The sequence below is a fragment of the Diceros bicornis genome, chromosome 1, assembly GCF_020826845.1.
Source record: "Diceros bicornis minor isolate mBicDic1 chromosome 1, mDicBic1.mat.cur, whole genome shotgun sequence".
In the NCBI taxonomy this organism is placed as follows: Eukaryota; Metazoa; Chordata; class Mammalia; order Perissodactyla; family Rhinocerotidae; genus Diceros; species Diceros bicornis.
Window position 1 is genome coordinate 73,264,135 of NC_080740.1, and position 22,319 is coordinate 73,286,453.

Below are 22,319 nucleotides of genomic sequence, written 5' to 3' on the forward strand. Positions count from 1 at the left end.
TATCTTTGAAAAATGTGGCCTGCTTGTAGAGCCCTTGGATGTCTGAGAATAGTTTAGGCCAGTGCTTCTCAAACTTATTGTGTGAGTCATCTGGGAATTTTATTGAAATGCAGAATCTGAGTCAAAACGCCCAGGGAGGGGCCTGAGATTCTGCATTTCTAATAAGCCCCCAGGTGATGTCAGTGCTGGTGGTCCACAGACCACCCTGTGAGTAAGGAGGATTTGGGGGGCTGCTGAGAAGCCTCGTGGCACCAGCATAGTTTCTCCCTGCTGAGCGTGTTTTGCTTTTCAGAATGAAATGCTGGAGGAAGGGCACGAGTATGCGGTCATGCTGTACACCTGGCGCAGCTGTTCCCGGGCCATCCCCCAGGTGAGACTGTCCTTGCTGGGTGGCTCTCTTGCCCCTCCAGAGGGTGCTGCCAGCCTCCACAGCACCCCCACCCAGATTGCTGAGCTTCTCCAGGTGGCAGGGAGTGAGGCAGGGCCTTTTATCCAAGGGGCACGCTGAAGACATTTGGAGAGCTTCCCATAAAACTGACAACTTAAAAAAATATTTGTTCAATATATTTTATTGCAAAAGCAGTATATGCTAACCGTGTGATACCCAAACCGTGGCAGAAAGGTATAAACTAAAAAGCAAGACATCCCTACCTCTTCAACCCACCACCCAAACGCACCTCCCACCAAAGCATAATCACTGTGGACACTTCACTGCATATTCATTTAGATCTTTTTCCTTGAATATTATGAATATTCCTATTATTCATGGAATATCATGAATATTATTTTGTAAACTATTATTATTTACATAAGTGTGTTGTTTCTTATATATATTGTTGTGCTGCTTGCTTTTCTCCACTTAATTCTTTATTACTGACTTTTTTCATGTTGACGTACACAGATATTATGTTTAGCATCATCGTCATCCTATAATTCGTGGGTCCCATTGTAACAAAATCAACAAGCCACAGGTGTGTAAAGTAAACAGCAGCTATTCCTCTCCCCTCCTCCAATCCTAGCCCCCAGAGGTAACCACTTATTAACTGTTTGGTTTGCACCCTTTCAGATTTTCTATGCCTGTATTATATGTGGACACACAAACACACACTGTTTTGTGTTTTAACAAAAATGGGATTAAATTATACTTACTGTCCTGCAACTGTTTTCGCCTGTCAGTTAATGGTAGCTACTGTCCATGTCAGTTGACATAGATCTGTCTCATTCCTTCTAAGAGTTACATAATGATATTGTATCAAATGCATCATATTTTATCCATTTAATCATTGACAGGTGGATATTTAGCTTGTTACTGTCATTTTAAGAGTTATCCAAACAACAGTGTGAAGACTGACGTAGTGCTCAGCCTTGGCTCACTCTTCAGTTTGGGCTGACCTGTTGGGAGTCTTGGGTGTGCATGCTGTGAACACATCTGCCATGTGATTCTGATGTGCTGAAAACCACTGGGCAGAGAAGATGGGTTTCTTGATGGGCCCGAGCATGGCCAGGGGCTTTGCCCCAGGTGCATCTGGAGCAGTGGATGGAACATTTTTCTCTGTTTAGAATCCAGTGGGGCCCCACTGGGGTAGGAGTGGGGAAAGGGCTGAAGGAGGGAGACCTTGCAGATCAAGCTAGATGTGTATACAGCTCATGGTCAGGGCACAGAACGGACTGAAGGGGAGGGGGGTCAGTTCTCAGGACCAACTGGTTTCTTTCCTGCAGCCAATGTCTGGGAAACAGTTCTGCCCCGGTCAGACCTGTCAGACAGGGCTACCCCAGCCTCCTCTCACCAGGGGGACCATATCGTTTATCATCCTAGAAGAGGTGCATTCGAGAGTGAAAAGGGCCTTATTAATAAGACAACAGGTGTGAACTGGGGCTGCCTGGGCAAACCAGGATCTATGAAACCCCCCTTGCCCCACAGGTGAAATGCAACGAGCAGCCCAACCGAGTGGAGATCTATGAGAAGACTGTGGAAGTGCTGGAGCCAGAGGTCACCAAGCTCATGAAGTTCATGTACTTTCAGGTGAGGGGTCAGGGGTGGATCTGGATCAGGAGACTTGACAAGGCCCCCACTCTTCTAGACACGGCGGTCTGGATTTTTGTGCCGTGTTATTTATTCATTTGGCAAATACTTTTTTTTTTTCACACATCCCTGGGTGAGCAAGACAGACAAGCCCCCCTCCCTCCATGTAATTTCAGCCTAGTGAGCATATGAGTGTGTTTTGGGTAGGAGGAAAGGCTGACGATACACAATACACAGTAATTTTCAGAGCATAGTAAGTGCTGTGAATAAAATTTTAAAAAACTCTGGGATGGAAATTGTCTGCAACAATGGTACAACTTTAGGGACGGCCTCTCGGGAGGTGGCATTTGAACTGAGATCCGTGTGATGAGAAAGAGGCTGGCTGTGATGACCCAGAGGAAGAGGGTTTCAGGCAGAAGGAACTGCAAAGGCAAAGGCCCTGAGGCCTGAGGGACTTGACATGTTTAAGAAATAGAACAAAGCCAAGGAGGCTGCAGAGTGAGAAGGAGGGGATGATACAAGGTGAGGCTGGGAAGGTGGACAGGAACCGGATTATACAGGGCGCTGTAGGCCATGAAGTAGGTCATGAAAAGAATACATGGATTTTATTCAAGCACCATAGAAGCCATTGGAGGTTTCTAGTGACATGATCTGATTTGAGGTTTTACAACCATGTTCTGGCTGCTGTGTGGCAAAAGCATGGGAGGTGGGGGCAGTACAGGTATGGTAGGAGGGAGGGGAGAAGCGTGACAGCGGGGAGACCAGCTGGGAAGCCAGGAAGAGTGGAAAAGAGAGCCAAGGGCTTCCATGAATGAAAGGCAAGAGGGCAGCTGGTTAAACAGAAATGACAGAGGAAAAATAACCCAAACAGGTTGATTATTGTGGTTATGTTGGAAGCAATTCAGGAGTGCAGGTTGAACACTCTAAAACCAATCTGTACCCTGGGATGGGAGTCATACTATGTACTCTGCCCTCCACGTGCTCCATAAGTAGACTTGAATTCAAGCACTGGCCAAATGCCTGCCCTGTGCCCAGCTCAGCGCTGGCCTCCTGGGGCAGGAGATGGGAATGTCTGAGGAAGGTGCAAATGCCTGCAGCCCAGGGCAGGAACACTGGCTTTGGAGGCAGAGGAACCCAGGGTTCTGCCACATTCTGACTGTGTGCCTGTGAGTTAACATCTCTGATGCCTTCAGTTTTGTCACCTTGGAAATAATGCCTAGTTCACCAGTTCGTGGTGAGGATAAATGAGGTGAAGGGCCAAGTATGGCCCTAGTTACAGAGTCGGTTTAACAAATCACAGCTGCTGTTATTAGCATCATGGACCTGCCTTCAAGGAGCCTAAAATCTCTTTGGGAAGGTGGGTCCAAGAGAGAAAAACTATCCAGAAACTGACTAAATGCTAAACTGAGGGCCTCCTGACAAGAGGTTTACAGAAGGGAGGATCTGGAATAATATGGAACTACACTGTCCAATACAGTAGCCATTAACCACATGTGGCTATTTACATTAATTAAAATTTAAAATTCAGTTTCTCGGTTGCACCAGCCATTTTGAGTGCTCAGAAGCCAGTAGCTGAGGAACTATTGTATGGGACAGTGCAGATGTGGAATATTTCTGTTATCTCAGAAGGTTTTATTGGACTTAGACTCTGGAAGGAGAACGTGTGGCTTGATCTGGTCTTTGAAGGAGACAAATGTCTGGCTGGTAGGGCATCCCAGACCCATGGAGTGAAGCTTATATATAAGGAGTCATTTCTCTCTCTCTACCCCCACTCCCCTTCCTCTTCCTCCTCTTCCTCCTCCTCTCTCTGGATTATTGCAGTAGCCTCTCTTTGTTGTTGTTCAACTGCTCTTTTTTTGGTAACAAATTTATTGAGATACAATTCATGTACCATGCAATCCATCTATTTAAAGTGGACAATTCAATGGTTTTTAGTAAGTTCACAGAATTGTGCATCCATCACTACAACCAATTTTAGAACATCTTCATCACCCCAAGAAGTCCTATACCCTTTATCTATCACCCCATTATATCTCCATCTCTCCTCTCCCCCTAAGCCCTACACAACCACTAATCTACTTTCTGTCTCTGTGGATTTGCCTGTTCTGGACGTTTCATATAAATGGAATCATACAATATGTGGCCTTTTGTGTCTGGCTTCTTTCACTGAGTATAATGTTTTCAAGGTTCATCCATGCTGTAGCATGTGTCAATACTTCATTTCTTTTTATTGGTGACTAATATTCCATTGTATGGATACACCACATTTTATGTATTCATTCATCAATTGATGGACATTGGGTTGTTTCCACTTTGGGGCTACTGTGAACAATGCTGCTGTGAACATCCATGTACAAGTTTTTGTGTGGACATAGGTTTACATTTCTTTTGTGTAGATACCCAGGAGGGGAATTGCTGGGTCATATGGCAATTCTACCTTTAAATGCAGTAACCTCTCAACTATGCACCCTGCTTCTGTCTTCGCCCCCTGTGGGCTGTTCTCACCACAGCAGCCACTGTGACCCTTTTAAAATATAATTCAGACCATGTTATCCTGCTTCAGAACCCTCCCACATCTCTTCCACTCACTTAGTGTTCAAGCCCAAGCCCTCACAGTGGCCTGCAAGAGCCGGTGGCCCCAGCCTCCCTCTGACCCCGTCTCTAGCTCTTCCCTGTGCTCACTCCATTTGAGCCGCTTTCCTGCCTCAGAGTCTTTGCACTGGCCTTTCACACTGCCTGGAATGCACGTCCCTCAGTTATCCCTCCCTCTCCTTCTCCTCTTTCAAACTCTTTTCCTAAAAGTCACTTCTTGATGATTTCTTCTCTGATCTTCCTACTGAAATGTACAGCTCCTCCTTCCCTCTCTCTCCCCCTCCCCTACTTTATTGTTCTACATAGCACATATCACATTCTAACATAGAGAATTTGTTTATTTTGTTTTCTGTTTTCCCTCACTAGAATGTAAGCTCCTTAGAGTCGAGACTCTTTTTTTCCGTTTTGTTCCCTGCTTTGCCCCAGTGCCTAGAACATGCCTGGCACATCGTAAATGCTCAATAAATCTATTTTTTGGGTAAATGAGCCTCTTTCTCTGAATGTCCCTCTCACTCTCCATCTCGACCCCCTTATTGTCTGATGCCCCACTCTCTTCTAGGCACTGGGATACAAAAGTGAATAAGACATGGTGCTGCTCAGCAGAGGCATGGTGAATGAATGAGTTGTTTGATCCACTTGCAGGCAGGTCCCAGGCTTCCTTCTAGAAATCAGCTTTGGATTTAGGGACTCCTCTGAGAAAGATGTCCTGGCCGATTTGCCTCTCTCTAAGTGCCCAGGCTCTGCCTTGGGCCCTGGGGAGCCCTGACCCTGCTCCCCACCAGAGTGTGCAGTGAGCCGCCCCCCAGCCTGCCCTTTCCTTACTCACTGCCCCTCTGCCTGCAGCGCAAGGCCATCGAGCGGTTCTGCAGTGAGGTGAAGCGGCTGTGCCACGCCGAGCGGAGGAAGGACTTTGTCTCCGAGGCCTACCTCTTGACCCTGGGCAAGTTCATCAACATGTTCGCTGTCTTGGACGAGCTGAAGAATATGAAGTGCAGCGTCAAGAACGACCACTCTGCCTACAAGAGGTCAGGGCACCCTCCCCGCTCCCCTGCTCCTGGGTAGGTGGCCCAGGGGAGGAAGAGGATGGAGCCCTTCCAACAGGCTCCTTCTCCGGCACCAGCTAGCCATTCCCCAAACAGCGGTATTGGGCCTGGATCTGTTTTCGTGGTTTGAGGAATAAGATACAGAGCTGAGTCTTTAGAGAACGGGGTCTTTGCAGGGTTTTCTGTCTCAAGATGGAATCACGTCCTCATTTCCCCCACCTGTGGAGCAGCAGCATTCTCTGTTGTCCCATGCAGTATAGGACCAGTAAGATAATCATAAAATGGTTCCATTAATCATTTCCTGCAAGAATCAGAAAGCCAATTCAAACTGCTTATGTAAAAGAAGATACTGGATTGGCTCCCAGAACTGAAAAGTCCTGGTGTACCTGGATCCAGGTCCTCAGACAAGGTTGATCTGGTTCCCTGCACCTCTCAGCTCCACTTTCCTTGATATCAGCTTCATTCTCAGGCACGCTTGTGCCCCAGGGTGGCCTCCAGCAGCTCCGAGCTTCCCTCCAGCCAGCGTAGCAACCCCAGCTTCAAAGGAAGGAAAGGATGCTCCTCCTTGCAAATATATTTGCAAAAGTCCCAAGTAGGATTGTCACTGCTCCAGTTCAGGTCATGTGCTAACCCCTCCCTCAGTCACTGTGGTGGGGTGGGGGTGCTCTGATCGGACAGGCGCTCACCCGTGGGGTCAGTGTCAGCTCACAAGAAAGAAGGACTGAGAGTTGGGGAGGGGTCATTCCTTTCCAGACATTAGGACACAGCCACCCAAAACGGGGAGAGGGCAGTCAAAAGCAACAGATATCCTCCATGTTGTTGAGCTCAGATGAGCTCTGAAGCATCTGGACATATCTTTTGGGAAAGATTTTCAGTGTCACTGATGAAAAGGGCTCCTCCTCCTTGGACCACATCCTCCTGCGGCTCCAAGGTGACTGGAGAAAGTAGACAACAGACTGATTCGCAAAATTTTATCCTCCTGAGTGAACTGAAAGCTGGGCGTGTCCAGCAGCCAGAGCGCCATGTCAAGGCCAACTCGTGAATGGCAGCTTCCACCAAGGTTATACAGACAGCTCATAGCGTATCTTCCCCCAGTCTCTCCCCAGTTTTGGCCAGCTCCTTCCATCGTGGTCACAGCCGACATACTCTGTGGGCCAGCTAGGGTCATGAGCAAGGCAGGTGTCTTGTCTGTGTTTCACAGTCCATCATGACACCAGCTGCACCACCACAAAGTTAGGCTGGAAAAGTCCAGGGCACTGTGTTTTTCTCCCTTTAAGTCCTGCGTGTTCCCCACACCCGTCATCCCTTCACCTGTAATCTATTAAGTTAGATAGACTTCTGTTTTCCTTACAGAACTTTGCTTTAGAAACTTTGAGGTTTTCCTATAAATAACAGAATACTCAACAAAACAGCGCATCCTGCCTGTGAGTCTTCTCCATGACCCTTGTGCAGTTTCACTGGAGGTCGCTGCGAGGCACAAGGATGGCTGGTGGGATGCTAGCTGCCCTCATACTTTCTGAGTTGGAGCTTCAGTGTGTTCTTGCCTCCTAATTTCAAGTACCTTTATCACAAGGGTGTAAACAGCTCCAAATGAAATGACTCCACAACACGCTCTCCTTTGACATTAGAGTCATCTGTGACGGTCAGCGCTCGTTAACCTCAGGGGACACTGTAACTCTGGGGGTAGGTGGGAGCGGGAGCCCGTGAGGCCTGGTTCAAGCTGGTTGTGCTAGAGCATCCCCTCTGCAACACCTGTGTTTCAGGGCGGCACAGTTCCTGAGGAAGATGGCGGACCCCCAGTCTATCCAGGAGTCACAGAACCTTTCCATGTTCCTGGCCAACCACAACAGGATCACCCAGGTGATGGCAAACTCCTTGTGAGTCCTGGCCTAGCATCCGGGGACACAGGCAGGGGCCTAGAGGCTGCGTGGACCATAAGCAGAGGAGCTCGGTCCAGATCTCCGTCCCCACTGCCCTATGTGAGACTTAAGCTGCAGACATAAGTCTCACCTCCCAACCACAGACTTCCCTTTCGTCCTCTCCAGATTTGTTTTCCGAAAGCCTTCCCAGCCCGTGTTCTGCCCCTGCATCAGTGTAGATGGAGAGAGCATGGGTTCTGGAGTTAGATGGCCTTGATTTCTAATCCTATGCCCCTCAGTGATCCATTGTGAGACCTTGGCCAAGGTATAAGTCTCAGTTTCCTCATGGGTAACATGGGGCCGTTATTTTGAGAATATTAATGAGAATCGATCTCACAGGACTGTTGTGAGAAGCAAATGAGATACTGTATAAAAAGCCCTTAGCCTGCAGAGCCTGACAGTTAGGACATAAGAAGATGTAGCTATTATGACTGCCACTGCTTTGCCAGGGCACCCCCATTCAGCTGTGGCTCCCATGTGACCTGACTTCATGTGACCTGTCTTGCTCATCTGTCAGTTCAACCTAAACAGGCGCCAGCAAGAATTTCAGCAGGACCCAGGCCAAAACTGAGAGGGCCTCCATCTTGGAAAGGTTTTTAGGCTCAGATCTCTCTCAGGGATGCCGCTGGCTTCATGGGGCCCTTCCTGCTCTTGGTTACGTGCAGAAGGCTGCTCAGCATTGAGGCTCCAGCTTTTTCCCTGGAGTCTCAGCCCCACACCTCAGCCCCATGTTGCCTATGGAGAGCAGCAGCAGTGCCCTCCACTGGATACCCCGCAGGGGCCCACTTTGTCCCTTTGGAGAGAAAGGGCCTGAGGTGGAGACCTCAGACCCTTCTCTTCTGGGCAATGTTTCTGTACTGCTGTGTCCTGCCAGGAGGGGGACGCTTACTGGCCCAGCTCTCCTCCACTGGGCTGGCTCTTCCCGCCGTCTTCTGAGGAGACATCATGGCTAAGTTCACACCCTCAAAACTAAGCTGAGATTACTGCAGGCCTGTTTCTGTAAAGTTGAACTGCTTTTCAGCTCATCCTGAGCAAGTACTTTCTAACCATTGGAACCATTTTATCTGCCAGGAGATAAAATGGAGGGCACCAAGGGGGGAGAGTTCCCTGCCATAGCTGATGTGCAGGACCTGTGACCAACCACTGTGGGGAGCGGAGGAGAGGATGCAGGCTCCCCTCGCCCTAGGGCAGTCAGCGGGCCATGCACTGTCACCGCCGGCCCAGCGGTGGACCTTCTGCATTGCGTTGGTGTGGGTGAGGAGGATGCAGGAGGGGGCTAACCAGAGGGTGGCGCTGCTGTTTAGTGTCTCCATCAGCAACTGGAAGTGATCCCAGGCTATGAGGAGCTGCTGGCTGACATCGTCAACATCTGTGTGGATTACTATGAGAACAAGATGTACCTGACCCCCAGCGAGAAGCACATGCTCCTCAAGGTACAACTCCCGCCGTCACGCACCCCGGGCCTGGGCTTGCCCTCTCAACTTCCTTCTTATTTAAAATCCTTTTTAAAAAATAATATTTATTTTTTCTTACTTAAACATTGATACAGATCTTACTGCACATAATGTTTCATAACCTGACTTTTTTACTTTAATATGTCATATGCACCTTTCCAAATGTCATTAAGGACATTTCTGCTATGTAATTTTTAATGGCTGCTGAGTATTCCATTGTATGGGAACATTGTTATTGAACAAATCCCCTATTGTTGGATATTTTTTTGCTAAGCTGCATTGAACACATTTGTAGCACAGCCTTTGTGTACACACACTTGTCGAGTCAAACTTCCTAGAGGAGAAATTGCCGACTCAAAAGGAAGGCAAAATCTTCAAGCTTTTGCTCTGTTTTGCCAAAATGGTTACATTTGTTTCCTTAGTTTTACAAGGTTCATTTTTAAATTATCGAGTAGTATTTATTTATTATTAATATATTTTATTATTATTTTATATATTATGTTAATGCAATATATTATTTTAATTTTCTTATATTATTAATAATTTCTAATTATTAATATAAATTATTATTGATATTATTGTAGAAAATCTGGAATTACAGGAGAGCACAAAAATTTTAGTTTATCACAATCTTTCTATCCAGAGATAACACTTTTAGCATTTTTATGTATTTCCTTCTAATTTTTTCTAAGCTTATATATTTTCAGCATATGCAATATACATAGATTATGTATAATTTTTGTCCCATTTAATAAGTGTATTTGGAGTACTATACAGCCACTAAATAATGTCATATGGATGAGCTTTCATTTTTTAGCCGTTATTCTACTGTTAGCTGCTTAGGTTGTTTCTGATTTCTCTGACAGCAATAGCACGGAAAGAAACAACCTCTCCATGTTCTTTATCCACACTACATAGCCCCTTTTGATTCTTTCTTCCCCAGAACCTCACCTTTTCAAGTTCCCCTGGTAGTTTACTTTTTCCTCCTCTCCTCCATGTCACTCTTTCTATTCTAAGGTTGTTCGGGCCCCCTAAGAATCCAGCCCTGTTGGTGTTCCTTTCTTTACATTTCCATAGCACCTCGGTGAAGTTTGCAGGACAGTGTAGCTTTGTGACTTGTTCACTCTGGCTTCCTCTGCACAATCAGAAATCCAGAAACGTCGCCCACCCAAAGTCTAGTGGCCTCTCTTGCCAAGTGCTCTGCTGGCAAATTACCGTAGCTCTCCTCAGTCTTGCTGCTTCCACAAACTAGGTGACTGATTCCAGGCCACCCAGCACTCGTAGATGCTGCCATCAAATTCTCGGACCCTGCTTTTCTCTCACCTGCCTTTAATCCTTCCACGCTTTGGCTTCCCAACCTTCTTCTCTCTGAGTTCTCCCCCTCTTCAATCTGGTCTCCAACAGTTTTGCTTTTCACGTCTCTCTGCAGTTTGTGTTAGTGAACTCTGATGCCACGAGGGGGAGCCATTCACCCTTAACGGAAAATTTTGGCAGAACCACAAAATGCAACTAAGGGAGGAAGTGACCTTAAGAGTCCTCTAGTCCACTCCCTTATATGTTGGCTGTGACTTACCCACGGACACATAGCACCTGTGAGTCAAGGGAAGCTGCTTTTAGTTTGGTTGTTCGGGCCCCCTTCAGGCTCGCTGTACATTTGACAAAAGGAGCAAAACAAGCCAGCGTTCAGAAAACTGTTAATGGGCTGGAATATCAAGAGTCAGCCTGTCAGCCTATGTACAGGGCATTGTCAGGCAAAAATGTGTTCCTTTTTTTTTAATGAAGTCACCAGCGGCTCCTCGGGAATCTTTACATTGTTATAGTTTCCTTGAGGAAAGAGATGAATAGTTTCACGTTCATTCAACATTTATCAAGTATTTATCAAGTGACTGTGCTGTGCTGGACCCCAGGGATGCAACAATGAGCAAGACTCGGTCCTTTCTCTCAGGAAGGCTCTTTAGTTCATAAACGTTGTTGTCAGACAGGTCCAGGTTCAGATCCTGTTTCTGGAAATTACTAGCTGTGTGACCTTGACAAGCTGTCTAACCTCTCTGTGTCTCCAATTCCTCATCTATATAATAAGGTTATTGTGTAGAACTTGACTCCTAAGATTGTTGTGAGAGTTAAGGATGATGCCTGTTAAATTAACAGCCCTAAGCATGGAGTCTGGTCCATAGTAAAGGCTCAAGAAGTGGCCGCTGTAATGATGTACTAAAGGGCCGTCTGCATTTCTTCACAGAAATCCAATTTCTGGTTGAAATTAGACCTATGTGTCCTTTCTTTATTTGAAGAAACACGGGTTTTTATAACAGAATATGTCTCTACAAGGTGTGTACACACACATGCACAGACCTACCATTTTTGGTTTTTGAAGCTTTTCTGGTAGATATGACTTGCTTCTGTGCTCTGCCCCTTCTCACTCCAGGTAATGGGTTTTGGTCTCTACCTGATGGATGGAAATGTCAGTAACATTTACAAACTGGATGCCAAGAAGAGAATCAACCTCAGCAAAATTGACAAGTTCTTTAAGGTCAGCACCTGGGGCCGGGGCTGGGTGGGGCACCCAGGGGTGGTCTCTGTGGGGAAAGGAATGAAACTAGCTGGCAAACAGTGGGGCTTGTTGATTGAGCTGTAGCTCTAAAGACTCCGAGAGGAGGAGGAGAAGGAATGACAGGGCCTCCAGCTGCCCTCGGTAGGGGAATCCACACTATAGAAGGCTGCCCCATGAAAGTCAGACATGCTCCTGAGTCTCAGGATTTAGCTGGGATTCAGCCAGGAGGGCTTACGACTCTTCCTGCATACTGCTTTTTTCCCTTTCCTGAAATCCCTTGCCATCTAAAGAAAGAGGTGTATCCCAGAAGACAGCACCTGCTTTAATTTTTAATATCAATCAGAGATCACAGAAGCAGGATTTAAAGACTCGATTTTAAATTGATTCACATTTGCAAAAAGCTGAGGCCACCTCAGCTTGCCCCTGCCTCTGGGCAGAATGCCCCATCAGTGTCCCTCATCATCCAGTGCCTCGGAGATGTGATCTTCTGGCCCCAAACCTTGAAAAAGAAAAACTCATGGCTAAATTAAGCCTTTGAGGTTTTCACAAAGGGATTTCCTACTTTGGAATTGAATTCCATGTTGTCAGTTTATTCCAGCATTGGACACTTCAGGCATCGAGTGGAGCCTCAGAGGTCAGACATGGAAAAACCAGGCGTAACATGAAAAGTAGAACCCCCTGAAGGTTTGGCGTGGAGGGAATACTAGGCTGGGCCAGGGTCCCACCAACTCTTCGAGATTAAGGGGAAAATAAGTCACCAAAAGGCATCCCTTGGCTTGGCTTGGCTTCTTTTCGAGGCTGAAACTTTCACTTTTCTCTGGAGCTGGCCCAGATGAAAACAGGGCTCATCTTGGGAGACCCTTGCAAAACCTGCCTCTGCCTTGAGTCAGCATGAATGAGATGGGGGTGGAATGGAGGAACTCCCCCTTACCCAGACAGGCCTGGGTTTTAGTCTGGCTCTGCCACTTCATAGCTGGGTAACTTTGGGGAAGTCATGAAACCTCCCAGAAACTGAGTTCCCCAGCCTGAAAAATACAAATGCTCAGAGTGTCTATTTTAGAGGGTTCCCTAAAGGATTCAGTGGGATTACATAGGTGAGTCAGAGCCCTGGGTTATAATCCTGGATCTTTGACTGGTCTGACTTGGTGAAAAAATCACTTAAGCTGCCAAAGCTTCAGTTTCTTCATCTGTGAAATGGGAATGATAATAGTACTGACCTCACAGGGTTATTGAATGGAGTGAGATACTGGTCTTTGTTTTGTTTAATAGACAATTTTTTAGAGCAGTTTTAGGTTCACAGCAAAATTGAGCAGAACGTACAGAGATTTCCCATATACCCCCTGCCCCCCCTCACGCACAGCCTCTCCCGTTGTTAAAATCTCCCACCAGATTGGTGCATTTGTTACAATCGATGAACCTACATTGATACATCATAATCACCCAAAGTCTATAGTTTACATTAGGGATCACTCTTGGTGTACATTCTTTGTGTTTTGACAAATGCAGAATGACACGTACCCACCATCGTGGTACCATGCAGAATAGTTTCACTGCCCCCAAAATCCTGAATTTGCACAGTGCCTAGTGCGTCAGAAGCAGACAGTAAATACCAGCCTCCCCTCGGCTTGTCCTGGTCTTCGGATGGGAGTTGTCTGCCCTCTGGTGTTAGGTGTTAAGGTTTCAATTGCTTCCCATTGTGGAGTTTCTCAGGAAGGCCATACCCAGCCAGCAGCATCCAGGTACCCACTCCTAGTCCAGAGTTTGAAGCAGCAAGAGCCCTCTAACCCAAGGAAAATTAGAACAGAGAGGACCCTGCCTGGGAGGCAGGCCATCTGGCCCTCATCCTTCATCTGTTCTGCTTGCTGGGTGACCTTGGACAAGTCACTCTGCCTCTCTGGGCTCCGCTGCGGGAACATAGGGTTGGTTGGAGGCAGGGGAGGACCTGTACACTGGCTGGGGCTCTTTGGGGTTCCAGGGTCGCACGGTAGCATCATGGGAAGCAGAAGCTAGGCGTCGGCCCAGAGGCACATGAAAGCCTGCCTCCCCTGGTGGAAGGCAGCCCCCCGCCCCTCCCTCCCGCGGCATCTCACGCGCTATGTTTGCTTCCTTTGCAGCAGCTGCAGGTGGTGCCCCTTTTCGGCGACATGCAGATAGAGCTGGCCAGATACATTAAGACCAGTGCTCACTATGAAGAGAACAAGTCCAAGTGAGTGCCTGCCGTAATGTCTCTCGGCTCCCGCGAGGACGCCCAGCCCGGGCAGGGGGCCGAGGGGCCACTTCAGCCCCTCCTCCCTCCCCAGAGTCCTGGGCAGGTGGATTCCGTCAGAACACTGGAGGGGAGCAGCGCGGGGTGCTCCGAGCCCTTTTGTATCCCCCCTTTGCTGCCAGGGTTCAAAAGTGCTCAGAGCGCGGCCACGCCCCTTCCGGCCCAGCGGGGAGCCCCGCCCCACAGTGGACGGCTGGAGTCCTTCCCTCCACGGGGGGCAGGAACGGCGGTCCTCGGAGGTCAGGTGGAGCCAGGCGGCCTCGCTCTCCATCACCCCGATTCTCCCCTCAGGTTTTGTGTCCAGGCAGTTAAGTATGTCCTTAAGTGTATGGTTCCTGCGGTTCCAACTGTGAAGGGGGTTGACGGCCTCCCCTTAGCTCGTTTTATCAACCACCATCCTAGGTAATCTATGCCAAGGTGTGGGGTGTCAGTGCCTCATGGAAGTTGGGGGACATCTTGCTACAGCCTTGGCCACCCCTTTGACCTTTGAGGTCTTAAGGAGGTTTCTTCTGCCTGCATCTCCCCCAAAGCTGAGTGACTCTGACTTTTCTGTACAGGAGGGGCCTGACCCTTTAGTGAGAGGTGAGAGTGTTACTGTCTTAAAAATATATAAATGGAGTGTCCTTGAAGTTCACCAGCCTTGAGCCCCTGTGAATGAACCTCACCAAGGAAAGCTGGTCTAGTCTCTTCATAACCCACTGGCTGCCAGTGCGTGGGGAGGTTTTCCGGAAAAAGCATGGAGTCGGGAATGCTGAACTCATTTCCTCAGGTTTCCTGCGTGAATTCTCCACCACCTGAAGTTGGTTGGAAACAGTGAGGGGCCAGGGTGGGGTGTCAGAGGTTCGAGTGATCATGTCCCCATCCCTACGTGAGTAGCTAGCAGTAAAAGTAATGCCAGTGTAAGGATGAGGAAGTCTGTCACCTTCTTTGTAGTCTTATGAGGGCCATTTCAGGGCTCCTTTTGAAATACTAAGTTCTTTCCAAAACGTTTATCTGCCTTGTTTGGTGACCATGCTTTGAGTCTGTCTACGGGGTTACCTGGCACGGGGTGGCAGAAGAGGATGAAGAGCGCTGTCTTTTTTCTCTTGGGGAAGAAGAGAGAAGATTTTCATTCATTCGTTTCCCCTCCAATTTAAGATGGTTTTCCCAATGATATCTTTCAAAAAAGAGTTGAAGAGAAAGAAGAGAGGAGTGGGGAAGAAGAAGAGGGGTGGAAAGAGAGGGAGAGTGCGCACGAGTGCGCATACCAGAAATGCCTCTCCCAATGATCATGGCGTCCCTCACCATGGTGCTTCCGTGTTGCCAGGTCACCGTGGAAAAAGAGGCACAGTCCCTTTAGGTTTCCCCTTTAGGTTTGGTGCCTTCCCCAAGGCCCTCTCCAAAGCCAGCTTCAACCACAGGATATCAGTGCTGTCAGAGTCAGTAGACAGGTTTTGGGAGGCCGCCCACCTTGCTTTTTCTTTGCTTGGATTCCAGCTTTTTGTATTCCTCCTCGCTTATATAACTGGTAAGTACTGTAGACACCGGGTAGCTAGAAAAGCCTGTGATTGGGTCTTAGAGAAGGGGGAAGAGCTATTCCACTCAGCCTGCAGTCCCCATGGCCTGGGATTTAGCAGGCTTTCTTGCTGGTGGCTGGGATACCTCTTGGTTCCACCCAGGGAAGCTGGCCACATTGGCTGGGCACCAGGAGCAACTAGTGAGTAGAAAGAGCCTGTCCCGCCCAGGCGCCTAAGGCCAGGACCCATCCGACCTCACGATTTTCTGCCCAGGTGGACGTGCACCCAGAGCAGCATCAGCCCCCAGTACAACATATGTGAGCAGATGGTTCAGATCCGGGATGACCACATCCGCTTCATCTCCGAACTGGCTCGCTACAGCAACAGTGAGGTGAGCTCGCTCAGGCTGCTGGGATGGAGCCCCGTGTGGGCCCAGTGTGAGAAGGGGTAAGGACCAACAAGGAAGGAAATGTTCACAGGGGATAATGGAGAGCAGGAGTGAGGGGACACACATAGGAGGCAGGAGGGCAGAATGGCCAAGAGCATGGATTTTAAAGCCAGACAGAACTAGGTTTGATTCTAATTCTGCTGCTGACCTTCACAAGTTATTCAACATCTCTGTGCCTCAGTTTTCTCATCTGTAAAATGGGAGTAATAATAGTATCCTGAAAGGTTCATTGAGAGGATTAAACCCTAGGATACATGGAGCATGCATTATGCCCAGCAGATAGTAATAGCCCAGTCATTGTTCTGTCTGTATATGATCCAGCCATCTCTACCCTGGCTGGCAAGAGAAACAGAGTTCTCAACACTCATGCTCATAGCACCATCTAAATATCTTAAAACTACACAATAATAAATGATCATTGTAATAAGCCGACAGAAGAAGGCCATAAAAATCTCCTGCAATGCCACTATAATTACATTTTTACTGGCATTGAAAAATTTTTTTGTCTAAATACGGAAACACGATCAATGCACAAACCTCAGAAAAAATACAGATATGCCAAAGAAGGGAAAATCCATCATGTAAAATCCTACCACCCGGAGCCAACTATGGTTAATATTTGGCTTTATCTGTCCTTCTGGATCTCTTCCCATATAAACCCTTCCAAGAACTGTATTTGTTGGTTTAACAAACACGGGTCCCCTGATTTGAATTCCTTTATCCCCTGGCGCTCCTGGATAACTGCAGTATCCTGTTTGTGCTCACTGGTTCTACCATGTGGATGGCAGCCATAGTGCTCATGTTTTCCATATCCTAACTTGGAAAATGTCTTTGGTCAAAGGGCAACATATTTGAAATGAGGATAGTCAGACAAATGTAGGTGGTGTGGTCATTAGTCCAGTGGCCCGCATTCTTAGGAGGGCTCCTGGCGGACATGGACCAGGGTCAAGCCTAAACCTTTGGCTTTCTTAACCATATGTGCCAGTCAGTGACCTAAAGCTATGGGAATAACTTAAGTGCAAGGGCCTCCTTCATTCCTTGTCAAGTTTTGGTGTGGTCTAAGAATGAATCTGGCTCAAAGTTTTTTTTTAAATTATATGCTTCATACATATGTATATACAGACGATTCTTGTTATTTGCAGCAGTTATGCTCTATAAAGTGGCCACAAACTCTGAATTAGCAAATACTGAACCATAGTTCCTAGAGGAGATGCAGGGTTAGGTTCCTGTGAGTCTCTGGTCTCAACATTTTCTTCAAACGATCAGTACATAACTTTGTTTTATGTGCTTTTCTATTTAAAGGCACCTTGTGTAATATATATTGTTGATTCATTAACTCACAGCCAACAGTACTCTAACTCATGCCTGACAAAGCTGATCTAAGATACAGGTTTTCTCCATAAGGCACTTCATAGCCTTCTTGCAGTTAGGAACACCAGGCTGAACTTCAGCACTACACTGGGGCCATTTTAAATAGTGAACTTACCAGTAAAAAGTACAAAAATTTTAAAATGCCGCACTAAATAGACCTCGAAAAGGATACTTGTTTACAGTTGAGAGACGAAAGAATAAGACAGAGCATTGCTTTGTTCACCCTCAGCTGGGAACATGACCCAGATTTTTCACTGCTCTGCACATGTCTGCGAATGACTGTGAAAGTGCTACAAGTATTGATTTTGAGGTTACAAATAAATTTTTGTTGAGTAGGCAAATTCACAAATACAGAATCCACAAATAATGACTGGCTCTCTATGTATGTATGTGTATGTACATGCATACATGTATACACATGTATTCGTGCATATGCACATGCATACATATTCTATTTCATTGTGGAATATTATACATACAAATAGATGTTTGTCTTCCACGGTGCTTTCCCATCAGTGAGTCATGTCTAATTAATAATTTGTGAAATCAGTTTAGTGGTTTGTGATTAGCGTTGTTGTATGAAATAAAATAGAAAATCAGAAATCCCATATATTAAAAATAAAGTTACTTCTTGAAAAATGTTGTTTCATGGATATATTTAGTATCTCTAGGTAGGTATATGTTCCTGAGTCACTATATAGAATACACTTTTTGCTGTAAATTGCAGTCAGAAAAGTTTGAAAGTCGCTGCTCTGCGATATACCAGGGTAGTTGTGAGTAGGGCTCTGGCATCATGCCACCTGAGTTTGAACCCTCAACCTCAAGGTTTACAAGCCACGTGACCTTCAGGAAGGCACTTGTCTGAGCCTCAGTTTACCTGTCAAGGGGTTCTACTAATAGCACCTCCCTTGTAGTGCTCTTGGGAGAATCAGTGAAATAATGTGTGAAAGTGCCAAGAGCATCGACGGTGAGGGTGACAGGCGATGTTCCCCAGGTGGTGACGGGCTCCGGGCTGGACAGCCAGAAGTCAGACGAGGAGTACCGTGAGCTCTTCGACCTCGCTCTGCGGGGCCTGCAGCTCTTATCCAAGTGGAGCGCCCACGTCATGGAGGTGGTAGGTGTCCCAGGGCCAAGGGCCCCCCCCACCCCCCGCTCCCTCCAAGTCTGTTCACTTGGAATCTGTCTGCCTCTGGCTCTCCCCAGCGCTCATTTATTAATAGCTTTATGAAGATATAATTCACATACCATACGATTCATCCATTTAAAATATAGATTTGTTGATTTTTGGTATATCCACAGAGTTGTGCAACCATAGTCAAATTTAGAACATTTTCATCACCTCAAAAAGAAACCCTGTGTGATCATCCCCCACTCCCTATCCCCTCAGCCCTAAGTGGTATACTTTCTGTCTCTACAGAGTTCCCTGTTTGGATGTTTCCTATAGGTAGAATCGTATAGTCTGTGATCTGTTGTGTCTGGCCTCTTTCACTTTGTATGTTTTCAAGGTCCGTCCACGTTTTAGCACCAATCAGTACTTCCTTCTCTTTTCTGGCTGGATAATATTCCAGCCAAAATGCATGGACGCCCCGCATTTTGTGTATCCATTCACCTGTTGATGGGCATTTGGATTGTTTCCTCTCTCCACAGTACTCCTGGAAGCTGGTTCACCCCACAGACAAGTTCTGTAACAAGGACTGCCCTGGCACAGCGGAGGAGTATGAGAGAGCCACACGCTACAACTACACCAGTGAGGAGAAGTTTGCCTTTGTCGAGGTGGGTGCTGACTCCCTGCGTCTTCCCCGTCCCTGGAGGCTGCCGCTCGGTGTCTGTCGTGGTGCTTCCAGGAGTGGTTCTGAGCAGGACGGCAGCCTTGGTCCTCCTCACATGCATGTTCTTCCCTGTCCCCATCCTCCCACCTGAATTCATCTCTGTCAAAAGTTATTCTTCAGAAATGATTAGAAACTCATTCCGTTCTTAAAAATCCAAAGGAAAGGGCTCACTCCATTAGAAAAATGGGCAAAAGGAAAGCAACATAAGAAACAGAGAAAAACAAAAGGCTAAAAGAGATAAGAAATACCCCTGAAGTGATGCGTGGTCAAAGAACTACAGATGGAAACTAAGATGAAAGGTAGTGTTTACTAGTCAGGATGGTAAAGATTAGAAGATTGCTGTGCCTGTCGCCCGTTAAAGTGTGGGAAATAGACCTTCTTGGATACTTTTGGTGGCCAGTCTACATTTTATGGGCTTTCTGGGAGGGCAATCTGATCGTATGTATTCAGTTTTTATTGTGCATACCCTTTGGCTCAGAAGTTCATCTCCTGGGAGTATATCCCAAGGAAATAAACCAACTTTGCAGAGACATATGTACAGGGATGTTTATCACAGTGTTGTTTATAATACCAAAATATGTAAAACAGCTGACATGCCCTTCAGTATGGGACCAGGTAAAGTAAATGCAAATACAGCTATATCGTTGATTCTCTGCAGCCTCGAATATGGATGTACCTACATGGAAAGATATGCACTGTACATTGTTAAGTTAAAAAAAAAACAGGTTCAAGAACAGCATGTAAAGTGATCCCATTTATACTAAAATTAATATGCTTTTGCATGTTTTCTCAAAACTGAAGGACATCAGTATTTGTTATTTATATATATACTAGACCATTAACAGTAGTAATTTCTGGAGGGAAGACTCTTGCTTCCTGTTTAATAACCTTTGAGTTGTTTTTTTTGTTTGTTTGATTACAAAAAGATATATCTGTTTGGGGGAAGAAACTCATTCACACGAGGTTGTAGGTGACAGCTCCCTCTTTCATGACCATCTGAACCCTAGAAGTCAGAGACTTAGATCCTAGCCCTGGGCCCTGAGGTCACTTCATCTCTCTGAGCCTCAGCTTCCTTATCTGTAAAATGGAGCTGATAACCTCTACCTGCTTTCATCCCAGAGTTTTTGTTGAAAATCAAGCAATAATTGTCAGAGATAATGATGCAGATGAGCCATGAAAGCAGTAAAGAGTCACACACGTGTGGGAGGTTAGAGTTGTTCTTTAGCAGGTCTCCAGGCTGCACTCTAAAGGACTGAGGGTCCGTGGTGTAATTTCAGGCAGGAGACAATTTATAGTCACACTTGGCATTGCTCTGAGTGGTCCTCTGACCTCCTGGTGCTTCCATGACTCGAGAAGACCCCCCTCAAGCCTCTTTCAAATGAGACTTACAGTCAGAGGGGACATGCAACTTCGTAAAAGTGTTTACACTTTTCTTTCCTTAATAAAAGGGATACATATGCACTGGAAGTAATTTAGAAAATGCCCCCCCAACCCCACTCCTACCCTCACCTTCCCACAGCCTCATAAAATCATCCCAAGACAGCCACAACTAACATTTTGCTACATTTTCTGCTAATCCTTACTTTACTATACATCGAGAGGTTTTATAATTTTTATTTTATTAATAAAACATGCAGGGCCGGCCCGGTGGCTTAGCGGTTAAGTGCGCGCGCTCCGATGCTGGTGGCCCGGGTTCGGATCCCGGGCGTGCACCGACGCACCGCTTCTCTGGCCACGCTGGGGCCGCGTCCCACATACAGCAACTAGAAGGATGTGCAACTATGACATACAACTATCTACTGGGGCTTTGGGGGAAAAATAAATAAATAAAAAAAATCTTTAATAAAACATGCAAAAAAATTTTTTAAGAAAAATAGTTCTATGTGGCATTTAACAACAATAAAACAAGGCAATAGTAACCTGTGCCACCACACTCTCCCTGAATCCCCAAACAGGAAACATCTTTCACCTATTTCTTCTGGTATTTATCTCTGTATTTCTAAGTAACAGGCTTATGGGGCTATTTCTTGGTTTTTCAATTTATGGCATTTTCTGTTAGTTTCCTACTTTGGAGATAATGATTTAGCTCTCTCGTCTCCATTTCCTACCCCCTGCCCCCCAACACACCCAGTCCCCTGCTCCCATCTTCCCATTAATTGGTTTAATTAATTTTTGATTAAATTAATAGTTACTCTGTATTATTATAACCGAGTAGCTATTGTTCACTGCTGAGTCACATGGTCTAATGTGAATACATTTCTTTTCTTGTACAACTTTTGTTTTTCTTAGAGTTAACAATGCCTTATTTTTTGTTTTAGTTTTCTGTGAACCTATCAAAAAGGAAACTTCAAACATACCAGCAAAATGTAAAACTTCTTACAAAACTGTCCATCACAATCATTACTTTATGAATTTTATTGTTCTTTTTTTCTTGAAGCCATTCCTACTGAAGCCCTTTTTTCTTCTTTCCGATCTGAACTGGTTTGTCTCTAGACTTGCTGCCTGGAGACTGATCTGAGATGTCGCCTCATCATTATCCTGGGAATTCCCTTTCTCTCTCCTGTGTTGGAACCCAGGGCTGCCTCTGTCTTTATGTTGGTGGAGTATATCCTCCAACAGCTGCCTATGATTATGGGAGAACAAATTCTCAAGATCTTGAATGTCTGAAAATGTTTCACTTCTAACGTCACTTATAATTTGGCCAGTTATAGAATTCTAAATTATAAATAATTTTTTTCCAGAATTTTGAAGGTATTATTCCATTGTCTTCTAGTTTTTAGTACTGTTGTTGAAAAGTTGGATTCTGTTCTAATCCCTGATTTATTGTTATTTTTTCCTCTGTAGAATTTTTTTAATAATAGCTTTATTGAGAGATAATTCACATACCATAAAATCTACTCTAAGTGTACAATTCAGTCATTTTTAGTATATTCAGAGTTGTGAAACCATTACCACTGTCGAATCTTATAACATTTTTGTCACCCAAAAAGAAACCCATACCCATGAGTAGTCACTTCCCATTCCTCCCTTTCCCCATCCCTCTGGCCACCACTATGCTACTTTCTGTCTCCAGAGATTTGCATATTCTGGAGATTTTATATAAATGGAGTCATATAATATGTAATCCTTTGTGACTGGCTTCTTTCACTTGGCATGATGTTTTCAGAGTTTAATCCATGTTGTAGCATAGGTATCAGTACTCCATTCCTTTATGGTTGAATAATATTCCATTGTATGGATATATCACATTTGTTTATACGTACATTGATGAACATTTGGGTTGTTTCAACTTTTTGGTTGTTATGAAGAATGCTAATATGTACATTCATG

The 22,319-nt window shown here is 45.9% G+C and overlaps 1 protein-coding gene across 2 annotated transcripts in view; it reads left to right on the forward strand.

Moving 5' to 3' along the window:
- The window catches only part of CYFIP2 (cytoplasmic FMR1 interacting protein 2), a 129,621-nt gene that overhangs the window by 22,530 nt on the left and 84,772 nt on the right, over positions 1-22,319 (forward strand). For both annotated transcript variants that reach the window (XM_058544828.1, XM_058544818.1), the window contains exons 4-13: positions 293-370; positions 1,922-2,023; positions 5,459-5,640; positions 7,422-7,518; positions 8,882-9,010; positions 11,454-11,558; positions 13,694-13,785; positions 15,615-15,732; positions 18,155-18,274; positions 18,808-18,933. In XM_058544828.1, the coding sequence (XP_058400811.1) occupies positions 293-370; positions 1,922-2,023; positions 5,459-5,640; positions 7,422-7,518; positions 8,882-9,010; positions 11,454-11,558; positions 13,694-13,785; positions 15,615-15,732; positions 18,155-18,274; positions 18,808-18,933 (1,149 nt within the window). The remainder of the gene's footprint in view (positions 1-292; positions 371-1,921; positions 2,024-5,458; positions 5,641-7,421; positions 7,519-8,881; positions 9,011-11,453; positions 11,559-13,693; positions 13,786-15,614; positions 15,733-18,154; positions 18,275-18,807; positions 18,934-22,319) is intronic.